The sequence below is a fragment of the Halichondria panicea genome, chromosome 5, assembly GCF_963675165.1.
Source record: "Halichondria panicea chromosome 5, odHalPani1.1, whole genome shotgun sequence".
NCBI lineage: Eukaryota > Metazoa > Porifera > Demospongiae > Suberitida > Halichondriidae > Halichondria > Halichondria panicea.
Genome location: NC_087381.1, coordinates 2,309,400 through 2,335,017, shown reverse-complemented (window position 1 = coordinate 2,335,017; position 25,618 = coordinate 2,309,400). Strand labels below are relative to the sequence as shown.

Here is a 25,618-nt window from a genome sequence, read left to right as displayed (position 1 = left end):
CTCTCATTGTGTAATGCATAAGCACGTAACACTCAAGTACGACTGATAACGTGAATTCTAAAAAAACACAATTGAAAATTGACTGTGAATTATTATTATTATTACTGCACATTCAATATAGATATACTATAGATATACTATTATTATTATTATTATTATTATTATTATTGGTTATTGTTATTCCCAAACTATGATACGGTAGATCTGTATGATCGTTATTTGGATGGTTATTGTAACTTCTAGCACAAAGGAAAACAAGGTGCTTGCATGCATTTAGTATAAAAGTTTGCATGGATTGCACACAATAATTATCATTATCATTGAGACAGACTATTACTATGTATATATAGATCTATACTTACTGTAGCATTTCAGCCTGTTAACAAGTGAGAAGAGATTTGACTGATAGATCTATATAGGCTATATAGCTGTTCGTTTCTATTGACTACTATGCTTAGTTCAAGTTTATTTTCGCTGCTGTGTGTAACTCTCACTCTCATCTGTGGTGGAAGCACTGAAGGGCATTTACCAGTTTATCCAACGGTTTCTCCTGATACTGACATTGGTTCCCTTTACTTTGGATTATTGGTTGGAGATTCACTTGAGAATAGCTTAGTACTTGCAGCTGTGAGATTGTCTCTCGACATCATCAATAATCGCTCAGACATTTTGAGTGGATATTCTCTTCACTACACTCTGACTTATTCTGGTGTAAATAATGAATGTCTTTATATAATGTAAACTGTGTATAACTGTATAGTACAGTACATATAATTACACAGTTATACATGCTGCTCTTCTAGTGGCAGGTTGACTGCACATGCAGGGACTGAGACAATTTTATTTCAATGCAGTGCTCTGGAAGTGACTTGGTGGATAAGACCTTCACACAACTGGATGGCAGACCAGATGGCTGTAAGAAACTTGGCTTACTCACTGCAGGTTGCACCAGCACATCACTTGTTTCGTCTTATGTGGGCAATCACTTCAATGTCCCTGAGGTATGGAAATTGTTCACTATATTATTATATGCATGCCCATGTATGCAATTATATAGAGGCAACTATATATAGCTATAGGTTTCCTGTATTAACTTTGTGTCTCGAACGAAAGTTTTGTACAATCTCCATTATCGCATGTCATTATTATAGTCTCTGCATGCATGGGCGTGATAGCGAAACGAATAATTTTGTTGTGCAGATACTGTGCTCTCAGACTGTACAAAGTGATGCAAGAGATTTGAATGTGTTTAGAACTCATCCCTCCAAGTTAGTGCTTGTACCTGCTCTCGTTAGCATCATAGCCTCTTATGAATGGACGAAAGTGGCTCTCATGGTGGAGAACAAGCAAGAATACACTCAAGTACGTTGAAACTATGAGCAACAGTATTAACGTGATGCTAGCTGACGTTGTTTAGTGGTATATGATCTTTAATTGTTCTTGTTCTTATATTATAGACACCTTCGCATGCTCTTCCTCATGCACTCATTATACAAAGGGAGTGTATATAGGAATATAAATACCTCTATTTTGTAATACTACCGTTCACACTAATCAATAATGGAGGCTAAGTGCTTTGACTACTGTCATTAAATAACAGAAGATGTTTGTGTAATGTGTAATAAGAAATAATGTGGATGTATGCATGTATTTATAGATGATTAAAGCGTTGAAGGAGGAAGTGATGGACCTGAACATTACCCTCTCTGTCACAACTATGGATCTCCAAGGAGACTCGCTAAAAGTGATCGGGAGCTGTGGCAAAGATATATTTGTAAGATCTTTCATGTGCTCGTTACTTTCATAATCATGACTTCATAAATAAATACAGGACTCTGACGTAAGGATATTCATACTGGTGATGTCTTTGGAAATGGCTCGACACTTGCTTTGTCAGGTACGAATATAGCAGTTGTGAATATCGCCCTGAGTATTATAGATCATGATACTGATTAGTTCCTCCGGTAACTATAGATCCTTTCCCATTGTGAATACAGGCATTCAAGCAAAGTGTGAAGTATCCCAAACATGAGTTTGTATTGGTTAGTGAACAAAACAGCAACTGGTGGGTATCATCACAATCAGAGGATGGACGTTACGGCTGCTCTTCTAATCAACGAGCTGATGTGCTGAGCCATTCACTTGGACTGCAACTAAATCAAGATTACATTGTTCGTAAACAGCAGGTATTCAAAGTGAGATTACTCTTTATATATATCTTGATAGGTATATAGCTAGCTATGTACATACATCACAGTAAGTCATCCACTTCGTGGTAATTTTAAAAGGTTAATTGATCTTTGTGTGCTTTTCCTAGAATATTTCTGAGGATACTGATATCTCTAACTTTACTGGCGGATCACAGGCTAAGTATTGCTACGATGCTGTCTGGACATTTGCTTTGGCACTCAGCAAAACCGTGACAGGTATACCAAAAGTATTTAATTGTGCTCCAATTATTCGAATTCCGTCCAGAGTTTGGTGATATCAACTGCACTTATCAAGACTCTCAAATGGACCAGTTGTACAGTAATATTCAAGAAACTGACTTCATTGGAAAAACAGTAAATGGATTATATAAATAAACAATAAACAAATTGTATGCATGACTGTATGAATGCATACAATAACATAATTTCAACCATTCATAAGGATTCATTTTGTAAGACCATAACCATAAGTATAGCAGGAAATATTCATGAAGTGCAAACATTTCGCATTTTTCGAGGACTGAGCAGTTACTGCGAAATTATAATGGCCACACAACCTCCCACAAAAATTATTCTGAGCTAGGGCTTTCAAGCCAAATAGCGAAAATGTTCACCCACGAAACTGTCCTGCTAACGGTTATAATTATGATTGCCCACTACGTACATTAAACTAATTGTCTAAGCCAGGTTGAATCATGACACTAAAGTCTTAAAGGCCACCTCTTTTTATTACAACCATTGTTTGTTTGCAATTGACCAATGGCCACCATTAAAGACAGATTTCCCTCAGTGCTATATTATTATCGTTACATATCATTGATCTTTGCATGCAATCCTGATTATACATGGAGGTGGCTGCTTGCAGGGTCATGTGAGATTTACCAATGGCGGGGAGCGATTGACTGATGACATTGAGATACTGGTGACACAATATCAAACTGAAGAGTCACAATGGAGTAACTTGAATGCTGTTACTATAGGATCCTACGTGCAGAGTGAATTGACACTTTATGACAACAAAACCATATGGCCAGGTAGGAAAAATGTGTGGTGAATCTTCATTTCTGTTATAATTTATCTTGAAATGTTCTGTAGATGGAATTCCATATGATGGCAACTTGTCAGTGTGATAGTTACTGTCTCCACTCCATTAGTTGTTGTTTATTATTTATTCGCAACTGCTGGTATCATCTCAACACTAGTCTGTTGTGTTATTCAATTATGCCTGCAGGAAAACAAAGTGGGTTTATTATCAATTACAATCTGCTCATACCAATCATAGTTACTGTATACGTGCATGGTTTACTTTCAGGATTGTTCGACTAACAAGTCCCAATCTCAATTACCTGATAATCATCGGATGTCTATTCATCTATATTTCAGTGTACTGGTATCTTATTCCCTCAACAAACACAGATGTAGTACTTACATCTTGTTGCGTAAGTGGTTTACCTTTCGTCTTTTCACATGTATATACTGTGTGTCATATTTTCAGTTTCAAATTGGGTTTCTGGGAAGTGGCTATTTTCTACTCATGGGTACCATTGTTGCCAAACTCTAAACTACATAGCACTAAAAATGGGATTAACTTTTAATTTCAGCAGCGAAATAACAAACTTGAGCACAAAAAATGTGGTTTCAAACATTGATTGAACTAACAATACATTTACTGCAATGTAAAATGTGGGTATTCCGGAATATTTGGCACAGGTCTATAGTCTGTGTAGACTGCTACAGCCAAGGATCAATGAAGAACTAGTTATTATAGGCTTCTAAACATGAATTTTGATTCGTGGATTTGCATAATAATGCTTGGTTCTCGAGTTATGCCTAGTTTTTGCTTACTTGGAATGCCATTGCAGCCTTGTCAGAAGAGTGCGTAGCAAAACTTGTCCATGGAGTGCGTGTTGCTACTCATAGTAGTTAGCTCTGCACTAGAACGCTAGCTATATTTGTATATATAGCTGCAAGAGTGAGAAGAGAGCTGCAAGGCTCTGCTAGTGCAGCGATTCATTTTAGATTTGGACTTTTGGCATCAATTTCCGGAATTCCAGAAGCGACTGTCAGTATAAGAGTAGAATTCCCAGTTGGAATTTACAACTGATAATTATAATGTGTGTATAAAAGCTATTGCTATATAAATTGCTAGTATATAGCTTTATGTTATGTAGCTTTGACACCTCCACGGAGGCATCAGTACCTGCACTGACCAGTATGGATTACATGTAGTTACTAGTATGTCAGCAGTATTTGCCCAGTATAGTGGTCAAAGGTACCCGCTGGATAATTATACAGTATACATGTAGTCTACTGTATAAGAGTTTTTTTAGGGGGGGAGGGATTCCGAAAGCGACTGTTTAAGAGTAGAATTCCCAGTTGGAATTTACACTTTGGTTCAGTAATACCACCAAAATTCCGTATGTTGGAGGAGGGAATCAAATGCACCACAACATAAACCCACAGCATACCGTAGAGGTTACTGTATTGTGTATACTTAAGTTATAATCTTGCCACATGTAGCTACATGCAGTACAACACAAAGATGGACTCGAATGTGAAGTTCAGTAAGATAATCTCTCAAATAGCATTTGTGCTACTGAAATTCTCATTGTTTGGTGGTCTGTTTTTTGCTGTGTGGACTCTCAAGTCTGAAAATGCAATCTTACAGAACCAAATCACTAAATTGCAAGATATTGTTCAAGCTAATCCAAACCCCTACTAGAATGATGAAGCCACGGTGATGGGCACACTAAAGCGACTAACACGACAATCAAGCTCCTCTCAAAGTGCTACAGATCTACTTTCTGATGCTCTGACAGAACTAATTGAAAAGAAACTGTACACTATAATGGAGTGTGCTAGAAATGATGATAATTTAACTGACTGTTCGCTCAAACCAGGCCCAAAGGGGAATAAGGGAGGCCTGGGTGATCAGGGTAAAGAAGGTCCTCAGGGAATTCGTGGAGAGCCTGGCGTTAAAGGACACATAGGTCACAATGGCTACCCTGGTTACCCTGGTCACAAAGGGGAAGTAGGTCTAAAGGGTCCTACCGGCGATCCCGGCCCAATAGGGCAGCGAGGGGTTAAAGGAGATATGGGTAAGTTAACATCGGTGTGAAAGGTGATACGGGGGTTAAAGGCGAGTGTGGTGAGAATGGTGTGAAAGGCCAGCTTGGTTACCCAGGATACAAAGGAGAGCCGGGTGCCAAGGGGGTTAAAGGAGATCGAGGCTTTGGAGGCAATAATGGACAAAAGGGAGATAAAGGAATGACAGGTGAGCAAGATCCAGCGGGATCTATACCATTGTGTGGTGGTCCAGGATGGAGGAAGGTGGCATTCATTGATATGACTAATACAAGCCAAAACTGCCCTCAAGGACTAACACTGACTGGCTGCTCAAACTACCGTGTGGTCGAACCAATACAAATTCGTACGCTTGTTCTTCGGTCATTTTTCATGTCGGTGGATATCAATATAGTCGAGTATGTGGGAGAGCTAGGGCTTATCAGTGGGGGTACATGTATTCCTTTAGGGGGTATCACTCTGCTTCACATCATATCAGTGCACAGTACGCTGATGGACTAAGTTTCACTCATGGGACACCCAGGACACACATTTGGACATTTGCAGCTGGTGCCAATCAAGGAAACAGTAATGCAACTGATATTGAAAGTACAAATGAACACTATCGCTGCCCTTGTAACCCAGGAAACACGTACGGCCCGCCCTCCTTTTGTCAGTAACGACTATTTCTGTGATAGTGGCGTAAGCTCTCGCTCTGCACGTGGATATCACCTCTTTTCTGATAATCCTCTCTGGGATGGTCAGGGGTGTATCCATGACAACCCGTGCTGTCAGTTCAATAACCCACCGTGGTTCAACAAAACACTACCAACCCCCACAACTGATGACATCGAAATGAGATTATGCATGCATAATTCTGCATAATTATAGTGCTAAAATTGCTCTTGAACAAATGGAACTATACGTCTACTAATCGATGATTTAGAGACACTGAACAATGATCTAACATGCATACATATATAGCTCTGTTAGCTACTCTTATTATTGGACGATATATGTAGTATATATACGTAGTATATCAATGCATGACTGCTGCAGTATGAAATGTGTGCTGTATATAAGTATAATTTTAAATGTCGAATGAGACAAATGAACTGTTATTCTATAAATGGACGATCGCGCTGCATATAGCATTATTGCTAAGTGAGATTGTATTGTGAAGTATCCTTGATTCGCCAAATCACCAACATTGATAGTATATAGTCATTACCTACCCATAATGTCAAGGTAACCTGTCTGCACTAGTATAATATACCGACTCACTGTGTGTTAGTCCATTATAAATGGCACTGTTTATTGTAGTTAACATTTTGTTTAAAGTTCTCTCATGCAAAAGTATAGTGAGTGATAGAGGGTATATTGTTGATTAAAGTTATACTGTTGCGCTGATGTCCATGGCAGTTGCAACGATTGAGGTAAAAGTGTTTACTTGCTTTGTAGTGTTCGGCTTTGACAGTGAGTTTGTTGTTGCAACTGAAACGGATGAGACCATGCAGTAACACATTTCTTATGTTGAAGTTATCCAATGGTTCCTTTAATGACTTTATACTATGTCTTGTATTTCAAACCAGTACATTAGAGGTAGACTAAGTATAGCTTCAATTTGGACAGCCTTGATCTGTACGAGCTTGAGGTGGCTCTCCTCTGGAGTCTCTCCAGTTTTTGAATGTCCTTGATCAAAGCTATAATATTACACTTATTATAATGCAGTATAGTGAAGCATGGAGCTTCTGTATATACATTATCCCCACAACCACTGTCACAGATGTTGAGCGAGAACATGCAGGTTGTACAATACTATGGCCGCGTAGACCTTTATGTTGCCATGACACCCACCCCATTGAATGAGCATGGTTTTCCATTGCCGAAACTATATACGTATAGCTGGAAGAAACTGTGCTCCTCCGATCATTCCTCCAGACAACTCTCAAGTTGTGTGTGTGCATGTGCACGTGTTAATAATACAGCCTCCCTCCTACTGGTGACGTGGTGTGTCCGTCAACTATATGTCCTCCCACCTATAATTATGTATATCCCCACTATACCTATCTCCAGGTCACCAGCTCGGTCACCTGCTATATACACACATGCATGGTATGCATGTTTGTTTACCCATGCAGGAACCAAAGAAACAGTGAAAAACGTTGCGTTAACTTCTTATATATATCATGGGTTATGTATATAGCAGTTTTTTTTGTACTATAGCTATAATTTAAACTAAAAATAAAAATAAAACAAAACAATGTCACAGCAAAAGTTATTGCATGCTGCATTGCAGTCATTAATCTCATTAATCTATTTAATCAATCTATCATTGATGTTAGTTAGTTCAATTCTCACATTAGTTGCTCTGTTCATTAGTGACTCGCTTAAATCGTTTTCATGCATGTCTGCAACATAATTATATGATTTTCAAGTAAACATAATAATTTGTATAGTCGCTTTTAGGTATAATTATAGACTAACACTGCATGTATTAAAAAGGTGGCCGTCTAGCACATATATTATTATAGAGACTGCATGCATGGGGTATTGAGTTGATTGTTGCTAACAGGGGGGCGTAGGAAGCATGGGTGCTCAGGGTGCTGGAGCACCCCTTGTCTCAAGCTACCTTACGCTCCTTGAATAAGCCAGCTAGCTATAGATAGATATAGGCCACCTCCTCAGCACCCCTTTTCAAAACTATCTTCCTACACCTCTGATTAGTTAGTGACGTACATTAATTGTGCCAACAGTATCGCTATTATGAGGGAGCTTCATATTCAGTTCAGTGTAGCCAGACACAGAGGAGAGCATGGCGTCCATTATTGAAGACAGGTCAGCAAAGGATGGCCTCTCTTCAGAATCCTCGAGCCAACATCTCTGCATCACTGCTGAGCTGGAGTGACGTAGAACAACCTTTAAGAACAGCATTTTTTAGGTATGAGCTAAAACACATTATTATTTTTATAGACCTGCCTATAAAAACTACATTTTATAGAGAGCTGGATTAGCGATAGTCTACCGTGTATCACTTTAAAATTGGCCACTCTAGCTATATATATATACGGTAGACTATCACTAATCCGGCTTCTGAAGAACAGTCATCTCGACATACTGGTCGTTTTATTTGGCACGAATTATACTATTATAGAATATTTTGTGGGTGAAAAATCTTTGCGAATGAACCAAATCAGCAGAAAATTTTACCCTTTGCGATATAACTATTGCGTTCTGGCAAGGATTGTGTGTATTATTATTTTAGGTTTTGCGGATTTTATTGCTGCGAATTAATCAACCATCGCAAAGTTCGCAAATGTTTGGTGCTCACAAAACATTCTAGTAATACAGTAGTTAATTAATCTTTACTGCACAAAACTCGCCCTGAAATGCATGCGGCCACTCACTATTCAATATACTGGTCAGTTCTGGCTACCCTAAACCAGGTTTATTATGACCGGATATGACGTTTTGGGTGTGGTTTGGCAGATAATTGGATTACACAGAGAGAATAATGATTCATTATCCTCGCGACGGAACCGCAAATTAGTCATTATATTCGAGGTGGGGATCGCTTTTTAGCCGCGGCTGATTTTTTCTGAAATGCAGCCACCTCGATATAATTATATTCCGGCCAAACTGCGCTGTATCAGGGTGCAAGTAACAAGTTACGAGCTCTTATTAAATTGGTTACATACACAACTACCCAACAAACCAACTCACATGTTAGTAGTACAGGCAGCGTTAACGGGAGAGTCCAATCGGCTTCCTCTCTGTAGGAACTTAACAAGAGTCACGACGTCTACTCCAGGATAGGGAATCTGACCGCCACTGAAGACCTCCCACATAGTCACTCCATACGACCACTGCAGGGGGTATTAAATGTTAATTGTACTATAAGCCTTTAGCCAGAAACAAAACTGGCACAGTAATAAGGGACAGCTTATAGCAATTAACACTATCTATACCACATCTGTTTTCTCTGTAAAGATGGCATCGTTTAGACTCTCCAATGCCATCCACTTGTAGGGCAGCTTGATATTAGCTCGTTCATTCTGTCTATAATATCCAGTACTGTACACATTCTCGGCCAGTCCAAAGTCACCAACTCTGATATCACCACTAGAGTCCAACCTGAACAGAGGGTTTTAGTCTGAGGAAATATTCTGTACTGTGCTAAAATTAATATGCATGCACGAGTGAATTTATTGTACATGCATGCTTGTTGCTCAGTGAGTGGACAGATCAAAGCAATTCAGTGCTCTTTATATGGCATGTTACATCACTACCATGCACTGCAATATACCAGAACATAATTATAGAGAGCATGTTACACTGCATATGTGTAAATGCATGCAGTGGATGAAACTGCTTTTTGACTAATGCCGCACCATCCCACCCAATAACTCAAATGGTCCGTTTTATGCCTTTAGACTTGTTGTGGGTTGTGGGAAGCAAAACTAACGGAATTTACTATGGAATTCGGCAAACTAACGAATTCACTCAAAACACGTGTCTATTATAAAGAAAACCTTGACATAATTATATTAGAAAAGTTTGGACAGTATAATTGTTACAAACTTAATTACGTAATGTGCTTGAAAACGTACATGCAGTTTCGTGCTGCCAAGTCTCGATGAATAAATCTTTGCTGAAAGAGATATTCCATTCCTAAGGCAATCTGATGACATATTCGCAATAGAAGCTTCCTGACAGCATGGGCCTGTGTATATAGTATAAGGAATAAATATTCATTCACTGGGCACCAAAAAATTGCTTTGCAAATTGCTTTGGAGAGATGGAGAGAACTACGATAACCTTTTGTTAGTATAATTATCTGACCTCTTCTTTGCTGCAGTTTTCATTCAATTTTAGACCATTTCTCTCCTTCCTCAAATACTCCAGTACACTCCCATTTGCCATATACGGCATCACCATGGAAGTGCCGGGTCCGACATCTAGACAGACTCCAATCAGGGGCATGACGTGAGGGTGATTGAAATCTTTCATCTTGATAATCTCAGTGATCAGAAATTGAATATCCGTAGAAGAAAACAAACCTAATAATAAAACAAAAATTTTTAGAACTATAATCTACCAATAATTATTTGTAACTAGCTACATGTATGTATACTTCATAGCTTCATGATTGTGCAAGTTGTCACTATATACCTTTCAATGTTTTGACCGCCACTCCTTGTAACGGCTTATCTTTCCAGTTTATCAGTAAACCTTTGTAGACCATACCGGTTTCCCCTGGAAACCATTAATGTCATTATTAATTGTTACTGTCACTTTTTGAACGGTACTGGATCATGCGCACAATACAAAGTGCATGCAAGAGAAGAGACGTACATATTCAAATTTCTCTCACCTTGTCCAATGAGGCCACTGCTCAGTTTCAACTGAGATCCTGATATCTTTAGAGATAGTGGTAGATCAGGCAGCTCCTTCGTATTACCAAGTATCTTTGAGCCTGGACACACATTTGGACCAAATCATGAAGTTGCATGTGGCTTGCTTCGTACAGGCCCAGCAATTGTTTAAAATTATACTACATGTATACCATGCAATAATGCTTAAAAATCAATTAAATTATGCATGCATTCGTAATTAACACTCATCATCATGTAACATATACGTACAAGCATTGGCTGTTGGAAATCGTGGTACCAACTTTGGCGGCAACTCTGTCCTGTTCATCTTGTTGGTGGTGGAACTCAGGATCGATTGTCGTGTGTCATTGAAAGGAGTCGACAGCGAGGGACGAATAGCATTATTAGGTAATGCGTCAAGATCATACCTACATAGAGTTTTAGTGTTTCTATGGCTTTGTATACTGCATACATGGTCTAAGTGCATTATTACGGCATAATTTACATCATTGTAAGTTGTTTTGCTTTCAACTGTCTTCGTTTGAGGAGCCCAACACAACAAACTATAAAGCAAGTCAATGCGACAAACACAATTACTGTCCCCGCAACAGCAGATCCAATGATGATGCCAGTTGTATCTGAACCGAGTTAAAAGTTAATTGTATAGGTTCATTGGCATATGAGTATATATAGTTTATAATCATACATATACAATAACTATATCCATGCTATATAAACACAGCCCTTTTGCAAGAGAACCACAAATAATCATGACAGACTAATAAGTATCAAAATACCACATTCCAAGCTAAATTTGCTATAACCATGCATTTGCCATGCACACAAAACACCACATCCACAATCAGCATGCAGTGTGTAAGGAAATGTTATGTGCCAACATGCACCTGTCATGCATGGGGCATCACGCATGCATGACAAATCTGATCATATAATTAGATAGCCGACACAGAAATCGTACCCACTCAAATTGAATACCTATATATATACGCAATGGCATATATAACACTAGCCTCGATTCAAGGCCGATTAAAATACAGCCTGGTACCTATTGCAGGGGTGATAGTGCGCATGCATGCGCTTCAAATTACCCAGAATATGGGTAATTGTACTATGAACGTAAAACCTTAGTAAATTATAGGAAATTAGTCCGTTTACTAAGAATATATGTTCCGTAATGCTTTATCTCTATGACTGAGTTCTGTGAAGCTGTGGCTTATGCCGTCTATTGCGTTGGCTAGAAGGCTTGAACACTAGTTTTATGACAGAAGAGGCTCTCATCTACGTCTAGGATGGTCCTATAGCCGGGTTGTCTTCGCGAGTAGCAGTTTGAGGCACCATACAACTTCCCATAGCCTGTACAGATCCAAGGTAAGACATCCTGACCATACAACCGTCATAGAGGTAGATGAGAGCCTCTTCTGGCTTCAGACTAGTGTTAAAGCCTTCTGAGAGAAAGAAAAAAGAGGATTCCCCAGATTCTGGTGAATAAACTCTAACGCATGCGCACTATCACCATGCAATAGGTACACCAGGCCGTATTTTAATCGGCTTGGAATCGAGGCTAATATAACACAAGCATATACCTGTTGCAGTTGTTGTTGTTACAGAGGTAGTAAGTATAGTAGTGGTAGGAGAGGCTGTTTGTGGTGTTACTGTGAGCTCTGCAGTATAAAGTTTGATCTGGTAAGCTGTTATTAAAGTCGTTGTGTTGTTCAACAAAACGGTATAGTTGTATGACTGAGAATGCAAAGGCAACCTCAACTCACCAGATTTCACCAATATACCATGCACCTAATTAACAAACATTTTCCAGCCCCGGATTCCCCTAGCCGGCGACACACTCCGAGTGCCTTTATTTCCCCCCTCCACTTCAATAATAATTATTATATGATACCCTGCAAAAAAATAATTATTCTACATATAGGTAAGACACATGTACATTTTTTTCTTATTTGTGGGTATGATTTGCTGTTAGTTACATATTATATTCTATACGTATAATTCTTATGACTCTGTGCTATTAGAATTACATATAATTATGCTTATATAGGACTACTACTTCAACCATTTACTGTCCAAAGGTATATTATATTGAATTCTTATTCTAGTGCAATTACTGCATTGTTTTGTGCAGTTTACCCAATTGATTCTATCAACAGTAGGCCATGCACTCGGCTGTACATGTTTATAACGTTGTAAGTTATGCAACTTTTACCTATAGAACTGCACACCAAGGCCACATCTTGTGTGTGGGCACAATCTTCAACTCCAATAGTGTTAGCTGGACAATTAATGAGTCTGCTCTCAGTTCCTAAGCACCGAATCTCGTCCAGCCATGTTGGAGAGTCCGATAGGAGTTCATTGAAACTACATGTGCATGGAATAATGTATAATCATTATTCTGATTCATGTCTCTTCAAGATGGGTGTTTCAGTGATGGCGAGTAAGTTAATTAATATGAGCTTATACACTCACCCTAGCGTTCCAACTGTTCCGTATTGACTGTAGGATGAGAATCCTAGTTGACGACAAGCCACTCTTGCATCATTTGGGCCGAAGTTGTCATCACACACTGTCCCCCATTGTCCATTGTAATAGATCTCCAGTCTGCCAGAGGAGCCTCTTGTTTGGCCTGAGTTGCTTACCAGCCTCAAGTCTCCATCTGAATGCAGTGATCAATAATGAATGTATATACTACAATGTCATAATAGCCTGATAGTACACAATAATAATTATGCTGTATATATGTATAAAACGAGTTCATTGCATGACTGCATACTCACTGTCAAACTATTTGTACTCATCCCTTACTTACTTGCAGTACAGACCAAGGCCACATCTTGTGAGTGGGTGCAATCTTCAACTCCGATAGTGTTAGCAAGACAATCAGTGAGTCTTCTCTCAGTTCCTCTGCAACGAAGCTCGTCCAGCCATATTGGAAAGTCGGATGAAATTTCATTGAAACTGTTCAATAAAGTAATCTTAGAGTCATGAAAGAACTGGCTATAATTATGGTTAAGGGAATGAAAAAATAAAGTGTTATTTTTCCTTAAAATTTTTTTTGTGGGGTATAAATAATCTGATGTGCTGAAAATATTCAGAGGAGAACAGGATTGTAAGAAAGGCTTAAAATGTTGCTTCCTGTTGAGGTCAAACGTGACGTAAGAGGGTACGTAATATTATACAAAGGAATGGCTGCATCTAGTGAGTCTGATTCTAGCCATGATTCAAGCCAGTTGAGTTTTTCTCATCTGCATGTCGAGCATGAAGAAAGCTGCAGTGAAGATGAAACATGCAGGCACTGTGGAGCCATATCTGTAGGAGCCAGAAGAGCCTACTGTAAGTACGTCTCTGTCAACAATGTCGCTGAGTTCATTCTTAGACTCTGACGAATGCTTAGGAGAAGAACAATTTTGAATCCCTTGCAATTTAATTTTTAGAACATTTTTTTGCATCAGGGTTATTTTATACCAACAAACATTTTAAGGCAAAAAATAAAACTGTATGGTACCCTCCCCCTCCAGTCACTCAATGATGAACATACATATAATTACGCTCACCCTAGCGTTCCAACTGTTCCGTATTGCGTGTAGGTTAAGAACCCTAATTGACGACAAGCCACCCTTGCATCATTTGGACTGAAGTTATCATCACACACTGTACCCCATTGTTCATTGTTAAAGACTTCCAGTCTGCCAGAGGAGCCTCCTGTTTGGCCTGAGTTGCTTATAAGCCTCAGGTCTCCATCTGGAGGGAATACAGTCAATTTATAGTATCGCAAACTTTTGTGAGTGGCAAAGGAATGCATATACCTACATAATTATGGCAGTGGCATTCTTCTGCGTACTACGAACTAGACTGCCATAAAGCACAGTTGTGTGCATATTATTATATAGCATAGATCGAAGAGTGTTGACCAAAATAATTCCAAAGCGAACAAGTGACATGCAGATGCTTCATTGTCAATCATGAGAACTGAGTCTGAATGTCTATATGACTCATTCTGCATAAAATTAAATTGATAATGAGAATGTATATAATTATAGCTAGAATGTGTTTTGTAGAATGACTACGAGTTTTATAGAATGATAAAATGAAGTGCAGAATGAAAATCAAGTGCATTGGCTCTTTATTAATATGTCTCTTAAAAAATTAATGTATTCCCTCCAGCTGTGCCCTCCTGATTATATTATGTATAACTGCATGTACACTGTACAGTCTAGTCTGTAGGAGGCTGGTATAGCAGCTAGAGGGTAATCAAGGACAATTTATGTGCCTCAATCATTGGCTGATTGAAGTCTTGGTACTATAGCTGACTCAACTGAGTAGCTGTATAGACTATCTATTTAATACATGCATGCAGTTGATGTCTTTAAATTAAAAGCTTGTATGTAGCACTGCTGAAATGCAGACTATAGTGCACTGCTGAAGTGCAGACTATAGTGCAGTAGAAGATGTGAAGTTTTAATTGCAAACCACATGCACCTATATACAAGGGCAATTGTAAATCACTCATGTATCTAGGAATGACGCAAAAAAGTTGGTGTGGCCACGAAATTAAAGGATAGCCAGGAAACATAAACCATTCAACAATTATCTGAGATCTTAGCTGTTTAAAGATAGCGTTTGTTACTCTAACCGATTATACCCACTATAACAATAATATTTGCTGTTATTCTATTAATCCCTCAAATCCACCACCTCATGCATGTTAAGAAATGTTGCAGCTTATTCATTCACGTACACAATAGTATCATGCAGCACCGGCCATTTCCCAAATATTTAAGTAACATGCACTCACACATTTGTGGTAATCTACTCGATGCACTGTATAATAAACAGTTCTGCAACGATCATTGACAAGAGTATTTCATGCATGTATATATATTCTTGATCATTGGAACTGTAGATATAACGCAATGCTATAGTACAAGCAGCACATGCATGCATGCACTATTATCATTATAATTATCATCTAACTTACCTACAGTACAAACCAAGGCCACATCTTGTGCGTGGGTGCAATCTTCAACTCCAATAGTGTTAGCAGGGCAATCAGTCAGTATTCTTTCAGTTCCTATGCAACGAAGATTATCCAGCCATGTCCGACTGGAATTTGAAGACTGGTAGAAACTATATTGTAGGAAATTATTATCCTTTAATATATAATTATAATAATTATGGGTGAAGATTGGAAGAACAATATACGAGGAATTGGAGCTAAAAGTAGTCAAGTGCATGCAGTGTGTTACACTCACCCTAACGTTTCTACCCTTCCAAACTTAGTATAGTCTGCGTACCCCAGCTGACGACAAGCCACCATTGCATCATTTGGACCAAAGTTGTCATCACACACGGTCCCCCATTGATCATTATAAAACAATTCCAGTCTACCAGCGGAGGCTATCCCACTGGTAGTGGTGTTTACTAGTCTCAAAACATGATCTATAAATACAGAAGATGTATGAATATAATTATAACTATTGAAAGCACTCACTTATTGCACACACTAATCCCACATGGTCAGAATGTACACAATTATGAACTCCGATAGGATTTCGTGGACAGTCGTTCAATCTGCTTTCAGAACCATTGCAGCGAAGGTCATCCAACCATATTGGAGTGGATACTGGCACTGCTAGTGCACTGCATATATTTATGAGTGAAAGAATTTGGATCAATATTACTGTCTGTAATAGTAGTTCGTTTTACGCAAGCTATAATTATTGGTATACTTATACCTCCGTACGACCCCATAGGCTACGTAACCTAGGAAACCCAGCTGACGACAAGCCACAAGTGCACCAGTTGGACCGAATCCATCCTGACACACTGTCCCCCACTGGCTATTATAGTAGACATCCAGTCTACCAATTCTGTATCCTATTGAACCAGATAAATCTATCAGCCTCACATCTCCACTCGATTGTCCTGCAGGCACGAAATGAACTATAGACAGCACAATAATTATATAGGCCAGCCATCACTCACATAATTATTGTGGTTACTGTGATACAATTTATGTATTATTAAAGGCTTCTTTCACTTTCAACGTTGATCAATAATGGTAATTATCACAATTAGTAGTTCCGTATGTGTATCAACAATTACACCAGTGTTGTTATTCTTTCAATGTTGACTTAATATCTTGTTTAATTGAAACCAAACATTCCAGCACGACAACAAAACCAATACAGCATTCTTTATTAGAGAAGTACGTACTGTATAGCGCGAGGCATTTTAGCTTTATTTTGTGAAATGGCCTCTAAAAGCATTTCTTTGCACATGCAATGTTCGTAGAATGACCGCTTACTGGAAACCACGCCTTTATAATGGTTGCACTTTATAGCAAGATAATTCTCAATTTTCGTGGACTTAATTTTCATGTAGGATTGCTAACCCACAAAATCAGCGAAAATTTCGCGCTATGCGGTATATCTGACTTCATGAGCATGTGCTCCTGCTGACTTATATACCATGCACATGCCTGCTGCACTAATAAGACCTCCGGTAGATCCAGAGGAATAGGAAATTAAATGCAGCGGCTGTTGAGCTTCAAGAGCTGAGCCAATTACTATTATTATTATGCAAATATTATAAGGGTCAGAGATCCATCCCACTTGAAATTACTGCACATGCGCAGTGTAGTGTATATACATGTATATATATAGGCTTGGATGCTGCAACTATACAATTATATGCCTTGCTTGATAGATTATATACTCCGTAAATTAAGCTGTTATTCTAGTGTCTGCGGATTCCCATGCATAATTATATAACTTTTCCGTTCACCCTATTATTCTTTATGATTAATTCGCCTGTATAATTCTGTTTTTATAACGTACAACTAACTGCCGAAGAACACCACAGCATACAGAGTGGTGCTTAGAATGCAGGATAAGAAGAAACTATACATATAATTATATTATCCAGTAAATTGAGTTTGTTTCATCCCTCATTCCAAACAGCACCATGCATGCATGCATGTATATACCCCCTGATTAATATGCTCCATGCACGCTGTTATTCAATTCTCTGAGACCATTGTAACTGCTAAACAGCACCATGCATGTACCCCACTGTTCATTGATATCAGTGATAATTCTGATGTCTATATAATTATGTTGTACCAAGAGCGAATGAGTATAATTATATAACATGCAGCGTATTAGTACGCAGAATCAATATCATCCTGCTCTGTACAAACATTGCCAGTAAAATGAAAGCACCGCAGGTGCTGATGCCTCGGTGGAGATGCCAAAGCTACATAACATAAAGCTACTAATAGCTGATGAACATTTTTGCAATAATTATTTTGCTGCATGCAAACTCAAAGAATGGGTAATGATCGACCATGATTATTGTTAAAAACGATCGATGCCAAAAGTTCAATTCTAAAATTAATGGCTGCCATCAGCAGAGCCTTGCAGCTCTCATCCTCACTCTTGCAGCTACCAATAGCTAGCGTTCTAGTACAGAGCTAACTACTAAGTAGAGTAGTAACACTCGGTAAACAAGTTTGGCTACGTGCTCTTCTGAAAAGGCTGCAATGGCATTCCAAGTAAGCAAAACTAGGCATAACTCGAGAACGAAGCATTATTTTGCAAATCCACGAATTAAAATCCAAGTAAACATGACTAGAAGCCTATAGAAACTCTTACTTGCACTTGATTCATCCTTGAGCAGCTGTAGCGGTCTACACACACACACACACAGACACACAAACACACTGCTTATGTATACACAGCAATTAGCACCATTGAGACCATAATAATTATAGTGTTTCTGTGAACCTATATAATGCACTCCATCTATATTATACTCATTTCACAGGAAGAAAATCTAAATTTCTTGTACCATTGATCAGGATACGTATAGTGCAATATTTCCTGTACACTTTTTTTTACATGTCCTATATATAATATAACCATGAGGAATAGTGCGAGGAATAATATAATGACTGCAGGGAAATTTGATTGATAAAATAATTAAGGAAAGTGTCGAGCATAAACAGGCAGCCTATAAGTCAGTAAGTAGATCTATACCTGCATGAGTCTGAGATTTAACTAACCTACTGCATGCATGCATATAGACAGGTCATAAGCATTTGCATTTAAATGCAGTTATATAACATTAAGGATGAGGCCGCGTCCTGTTTATAGTGCATGGGCATAATTGTGGTTAATGCAAGGCCATGCAGTATACAAAAGAACACGTGTCTCACATGAATTAAATCAATCATTGTGCACAACCAGCTCACAAGCATAATATATACCATAGAAACTGGATTATTATAGCGCATGGGTGAATAGCAGATCTGCTCTATATACGCTTATATTCGAGAATGCAGTCATTTTTGAGCCCCACCCATGCACTAACCGGATGTCTCTGTGATGAGAGTTGACTCATATAAGCTAGCTAGAAAGTGAGCAAGCAAGGCAAGTAGGCAATTCTAACTGGATTATGTTACAGTATTTACAGTTTATTTCACAACATTTAAATTCATATTATAAAACATTCATATTGACCAGGAACTGGAACAAAAGGACCTCATCTTTGTCTCACATTCTCTCAGTATGATCATATCGGCAAGGTAACAGCATGCATGCCCAAAGAAGAGTCTTTCCAGATGGATATATGTTATAGTTAAACAATGGCCTCGAGTGGTATATTTGATTTACACGCGAGAGTAATCTGATAAACCACGAGGCGCAGCCGAGTTGGTTTATCTGATTACTCGAGCGTGTAAAGCAAATATACCACGAGAGGCCATAGTTTAACTGGCTTGTACTATGTTTAGAACTGTACTACTACCGTATAGCGCGAAATTTTCGAGGCACTTATATTTCGTGGATTGGCCTCTAAAAACCATTTCGTTGCACAATGTTCGCGGAATAGCTGCTTACCGGAAGCCACGCCTTTAAATCTTTGCATGATAGCAGGTAATTCTAATTAAAGAACACTTTTTGTGGACTTAATTTTCGTGTAGAATTCTAACCCACGAAATCCGCGAAAATTAAGCCCCTCGAAAATTTCGCGCTATACGGTATGTTTAGCTACTTCCTGTCATGCTTCTTCAATGAATATGCTTATAACTACTGTTTGACGTCACTGTTGCTATAGCTATGCAATGAATTTGCTATCTTTTTAAAAAGCGATGGCTGATTCAAGCAAGCGTCTATGATTCAAGCAAGCAATTGTGAAGGCTGTGTTTCTGCATCTTTATAGAAGGCACTTCAAGAAAGTACACTGGTGCTACTTGTCTACAAAGAGTGCAAATGTACCCGAAAATATCATTCCACAAGCCTACTGTACTGGCCCAGTGCAGTGCAGTCTCTTTAGTCTGAGAAACACTTGGCAGTCTGGACCCATGCTCCTGGTCCCATGCAGCAATGTAATAAGCAGGTTGTGACAACCAATGTTGAAAGTTGAAAAAAAGCAACACAAACAAACCAGTATCGTTCGGTTCACGGAGTTCTTCCAAATTTGCCTCCTTTTTGGAACTATTCATCGCTCGAACTTGGCTCTTTTTATGTTGACTAAAATCATTAGTAGTCTGTTTTGTATTGGAGTCTCTCTATATAGCTCTAATATTGCTAATATTGATTGAATTGAGTAGTGTGTCATTGTTTTAATTGAAACAGTGTGTCAATTTTGTTGCAAAGGTGGGATACTGTATTCAGTTCTAGCTGTACATGTAGTTTGACCACAAGCCATGGTATATGGCTGTTATACACTAGGGTATAACAGCCATATACCATGGCTGTGGTCAGACAGGTTGTATAAGTAGTATAAACTACAACTGAAGCCTTTGATCTTTGGTGCAACCATAGTACAACACCAGCTATATACACTGTAAAAAATGATTGAAAAAAAGTGCGGTGGACACACTAAAACCGTCGCATATAGCACGCTTTTTTGAAAAAGTGTGCTATATGCGACGGTTTTAGTGTGCTCACTGCACTTTTTTTTTTACAGTGTAGCTACCATGCACTGTATACACGCTAGTTAGCTCATAGATAAATATAGTTGAATCAATTCCACTAACATCCCGCATCAATTCGAGTACAAAAAACTGCAGTTGAGCATGCGCTTAAAATAAAGATACGCTTATAGTCGAGTTAAGCGCTAATCCAGTTTCTACGGTAGTCAGTTCTCAGCTGCAAAGTTTCCCTTAATTCCCTTCCCACCCTTATGGTAGCATTAATTAATCTGGTTCACCTATGTTTTAAACGGTTTGATTCGTACATCCAGAATTAGCAGGAAATTATTGAGCATTATTTGCACAATTGTGAAAACCTAGCTGTAGCTTGCAATTGTCCCTATACAGCCTTTTCAAAAGCTTACAATGTATGAGCTGAATAAGCAGTTAGCAAAGCTCCAAGATTCATTTATATGCCATGCCGGCATAATCTAGCTGCAACTATCCAAGAGCCGTAATACCTCCTTCTCAGTGGCGGATCTAGAAAAAGTGGTAGATAGGTGCTGAGCAAGAAAGGTAAGGAGCAGTCTTTTACTTTTATCATAGCTTTTACAAGACAGTATACTGCAATAGATAGGTTTACAGCTACTCAGCTAGCTAGTACCAAGTCTGAGTGACTTCCATCAACCAATGAGTGAGACACAAAGACTGACAATTATTTGTCCAAGGTCAGGGGGGTGCTTGAGCACCCTCTGCTACCTGCTAGATCTGCCCCTGCTTCTATATATATATATACTGCCTGCTCACTTGGGCTTTCCCGCATTTCAAGGCGTTCCTATATATACGGCCCGGCCTGAAATGCACTAGCTCATACTGCAAAAAAAGCGAGTTATTATATTCAGCCATCAAAGAGCTAATATATAGTTTTGGAGCAGCACGTCGTCTCCTACGGATGCTCAGGAGTTTCCATGATCCAAGTGGTGTACATCTGACATCCCTTGCTGTAGTTGCAAGCTCTTTCGCCATGGTGACAAAAGTGTATATAATTATGACTATACCCCCGCTTAGCCATCTTGCTAGAGAGAAGTTTCCATGATTCTGCCGTCGCTTTGGAGCCTTAGTGTCTCATGCAAAGTTTCTTAGCAGAAATAGTATTCCATACACACTATCGAATGAAGAGTACTATTATATAAACTTTAAGGCTCAGTAACAACTATTTGCGGTATAATTATAGCGACAGCTATATATAGCACTTTATATATATAATAGCTTGTGTTGCAGATAGAGTATAGCTATAATAATATTAATTGCAAAATGGCTTATAGTAAAACCTCATGATGACAGTTTTGTATATATATAGGTAGTATTTGCTATAATTATATAGCTGTAGATAATAGAGAACTCACCTCCAACAGCCCAAACCAGGCTCAGGACAATGACTGACTTCCACAGTAAACAACTCATTATTGGCAATGCCTCATACAATATTCAGTCGCAAATTATGACTGTGCATGCAGAGTCTCACATGTTTAATACCTGTCCCTGTTGCATCCGGTATTTCTCTTTAGTACAGTTAGTCTCGAGGCCAGACTGCATGCTCCTTAATAAAGCTATAATTATAAGGCAAAGGAGGAGGTCAGCTCAAGCAATTAGCCTCAGACAAAAATGCAATGTTGCACGAGCACCATGACAGACAACTGACACACATATACACAGACAGACACACAGCAATGTTGAGCACTATAGGAGGGACTTTGCTTGCCCCGATTAATGGCTGCTGATCAGTGTATATATATATAGAGCCTTGCAGCCCGCTCTTTTCTCACTCTTGCAGCTACCAACAGCTATAGCATTCTATAGTGCAGAGCTAACTACTAAAGTAGCAACACTCCATGTATGGACAAGTTTTTCCCTACGCACTCTTCCGAAAAGGCTGCAATGGCATCAAGTAAGCAAATGTAGGCATAACTTGAGAACGAAGCATGCACTATTGCAAATCCACAAATTTAAAAACTTATACTTGCACTTCAATGATCCTTGAGCAGCTGTAGCAGTATAGTCTACACACACATAGTGATACAGAGACGCACACACACGCACACACTACGTACTGTATTATATATATATTTATATCCCGTTGCTATGTTGTTGCCAAGTGCAATATGCAGCATAAGCACTGCTGAAAGTCATAATACACTGACCGCAAAGTCATAATGCACTTAATCACAAAACACCCCTCTGGCAATTAGACAGACAATTAAATTAAAATTAAAAATTAATACGCATGAGAAATAACAAGTATCAAAGTATGTCCAGCCATGCAGGAATGAATGTTCAGCACTGCTGGAGTTTCTTCTTGCAACCATGTAGGTTTTAAAATTGTCCAAGATTCAGAAGATTCTGTGTTCCTAGATCGACCTAGTCCTCGACCTTCTTCTTCTTCTTCTTTGTAGCCTCCAAGTAATGAAGAGTAGCCCATTGCGGGCAGACGAAAAAGAATATTGAAATTTGGTATTATACACGCAGCAAGAGGGTGGAGCTTTAAACCAATGTGCGTGTGAGAAGATCAGCGCGCGTTTGCCTTAGATCTTTGATGAAGAGCAAGAGCCACTCTTGCGCGTGGGCATCTTTCAGCCAGACAAGGCCTTGCAGGAGATTGTAGAGGGTGTCATGTAGTGCCCTTGGATCTTGGGGGAGGTGAACACTGACGCAGGTAGGGACATTCTGCAGGAGAGCATGTCTGCGCGCTGAGAGAGCAGGGCAACTTACTAAAAAGTGTGAAGGTGATTCTTCTTCCGTGTTGCATAGTTTACACGATGCATCCCCGGGAGAGATATTTCCTATGTTACGATATCTCGTAACATAGGAAATATGACCTCGTGATGCATGTCAATTCTGCTTCACCGTAGCACTAGAAGTGGCTCTTTTTGCTGGGGGCATGAGCTGTTTTGCAGCAGTGTAGAAGCGAGCTTTCTTGGCTTGGTTGTGAGGCCGAGCGTAGACCAGCAGCTAATATATAATATAGAAGTGGGGTGGGGCTGTTTTGCAGATTTCAGTTGAAACTCCAACAATTTTGTGTCAAGCCATTTGTCGGTCATGCCAATCTTATACGCTGCAGATACTGGCGTCTAGAAGAGAGAAGAGATGGAGCTGTGTCTAGAGTTGTCTTTGTCCTTTTTTTTTGTGCTGTTTATATTGTGTTAGAATCTACTAGGACAGTGTTATGTTGCTATGCCCTCGGGATATAAACTAGTTATAACTATAATCATATATATATATATATTTGTACTATGGTTGCACCAAAGATCAAAGGCTTCAGTTGTAGTTTATACTACTTATACAACCTGTCTGACCACAGCCATGGTATATGGCTGTTATACCCTAGTGTATAACAGCCATATACCATGGCTTGTGGTCAAACTACATGTACAGCTAGAACTGAATACAGTATCCCACCTTTGCAACAAAATTGACACACTGTTTCAATTAAAACAATGACACACTACTCAATTCAATCAATATTAGCAATATTAGAGCTATATAGAGAGACTCCAATACAAAACAGACTACTAATGATTTTAGTCAACATAAAAAGAGCCAAGTTCGAGCGATGAATAGTTCCAAAAAGGAGGCAAATTTGGAAGAACTCCGTGAACCGAACGATACTGGTTTGTTTGTGTTGCTTTTTTTCAACTTTCAACATTGGTTGTCACAACCTGCTTATTACATTGCTGCATGGGACCAGGAGCATGGGTCCAGACTGCCAAGTGTTTCTCAGACTAAAGAGACTGCACTGCACTGGGCCAGTACAGTAGGCTTGTGGAATGATATTTTCGGGTACATTTGCACTCTTTGTAGACAAGTAGCACCAGTGTACTTTCTTGAAGTGCCTTCTATAAAGATGCAGAAACACAGCCTTCACAATTGCTTGCTTGAATCATAGACGCTTGCTTGAATCAGCCATCGCTTTTTAAAAAGATAGCAAATTCATTGCATAGCTATAGCAACAGTGACGTCAAACAGTAGTTATAAGCATATTCATTGAAGAAGCATGACAGGAAGTAGCTAAACATAGTAGTACAGTTCTAAACATAGTACAAGCCAGTTAAACTATGGCCTCTCGTGGTATATTTGCTTTACACGCTCGAGTAATCAGATAAACCAACTCGGCTGCGCCTCGTGGTTTATCAGATTACTCTCGTGTGTAAATCAAATATACCACTCGAGGCCATTGTTTAACTATAACATATACCTCACTTGCGCATGCATGCATGCGCACCGAGGCATAATAATACATGCTTGCAGTGATACTCACCATATTACCCTAATGTGTCTATACTGAGTGCATGTAGTCTACATATACTCATGCTGAGCACAAACCTAATTTGCAAATTTGCATCGTTTGGACTAAATCTGTCATCACATGCACATGCACTGCATGTTGTCCTTGTATTATTGTGTCCATTACCAGATCAAATGAAAAGCAGGTACTGATGCCTCGGTGGAGGTGTCAAAGCTACATGACATAAAGCTACTAGCTATTAGCAATAGCTATACACACATTTCATGATGATTAATTTTTGCAGAATCAGGGAAACTCATCATTTCCCACTCTTTGACAAAGAGTCGGAAATGATCGACCATGCATGATTGTTGTTAGGATCGATACCAAAAGTCCAAGTCAAATGGGTGCTGCGCAGAGCCTTGCAGCTCTCTTCTTACTCTTTTAGCTACCAATAGCTAGCGTTCTAGTGCAGAGCTAACTACTAGAAACACTCTGTGGACCAAGTTTTTCTACGCACTCTTCTGAAAAAGCTGCAATGGCATTCCAAGTACAAAGTAAAAGCAAAACTAGGCTAGAGAACCAATCATTAAATCCATGACTAGAATCCTATAAAAACTCTTACTTGCATCCTTGAGCAGATCTACTGTACACACACACACACACACACACACACACACATGCACACGTGTACATGCGCACCGAGGCATAATAACAATTAGTCTCGAATACCCGCCTCAACCTA

The 25,618-nt window shown here is 39.1% G+C and overlaps 2 protein-coding genes across 5 annotated transcripts; one reads left to right on the top strand and one right to left on the bottom strand.

The window, feature by feature from the left end:
* Positions 1–252: 252 nt before the first annotated feature.
* LOC135336528 (gamma-aminobutyric acid type B receptor subunit 2-like) lies at positions 253–3,446 on the top strand. 3 transcript variants are annotated; one of them, XM_064532370.1, is made up of 10 exons: positions 255–711; positions 855–1,001; positions 1,201–1,362; positions 1,658–1,774; positions 1,832–1,897; positions 1,998–2,195; positions 2,318–2,426; positions 2,476–2,564; positions 3,076–3,244; positions 3,306–3,446. In XM_064532370.1, the coding sequence occupies exons 1-10, from the start codon at positions 451–453 to the stop codon at positions 3,338–3,340; spliced, it is 1,353 nt and encodes a 450-aa protein (XP_064388440.1). In that variant the 5' UTR covers positions 255–450; the 3' UTR covers positions 3,341–3,446. The 3 variants fall into 3 exon arrangements, with proteins under 3 accessions (XP_064388443.1, XP_064388440.1, XP_064388442.1); XM_064532372.1 differs by having other exon boundaries at positions 261–711; positions 1,998–2,186; XM_064532373.1 differs by lacking the exon at positions 3,306–3,446 and having other exon boundaries at positions 253–711; positions 3,062–3,217.
* On the bottom strand, positions 3,301–22,129 carry LOC135336441 (deleted in malignant brain tumors 1 protein-like). 2 transcript variants are annotated; one of them, XM_064532235.1, is made up of 20 exons: positions 21,998–22,129; positions 16,411–16,600; positions 16,167–16,315; positions 15,928–16,114; positions 15,654–15,802; positions 14,230–14,416; positions 13,485–13,633; positions 13,145–13,331; positions 12,885–13,036; positions 12,253–12,330; positions 11,154–11,286; positions 10,919–11,076; positions 10,648–10,749; positions 10,446–10,529; positions 10,116–10,333; positions 9,884–9,996; positions 9,242–9,407; positions 8,997–9,139; positions 8,013–8,172; positions 3,301–3,435 (listed from the first exon to the last, which is right to left on the bottom strand). In XM_064532235.1, the coding sequence occupies exons 1-20, from the start codon at positions 22,053–22,055 to the stop codon at positions 3,430–3,432; spliced, it is 2,769 nt and encodes a 922-aa protein (XP_064388305.1). In that variant the 5' UTR covers positions 22,056–22,129; the 3' UTR covers positions 3,301–3,429. The 2 variants fall into 2 exon arrangements, with proteins under 2 accessions (XP_064388305.1, XP_064388304.1); XM_064532234.1 differs by lacking the exon at positions 3,301–3,435 and adding an exon at positions 7,443–7,684.
* Between the last annotated feature and the right edge of the window lie 3,489 nt (positions 22,130–25,618).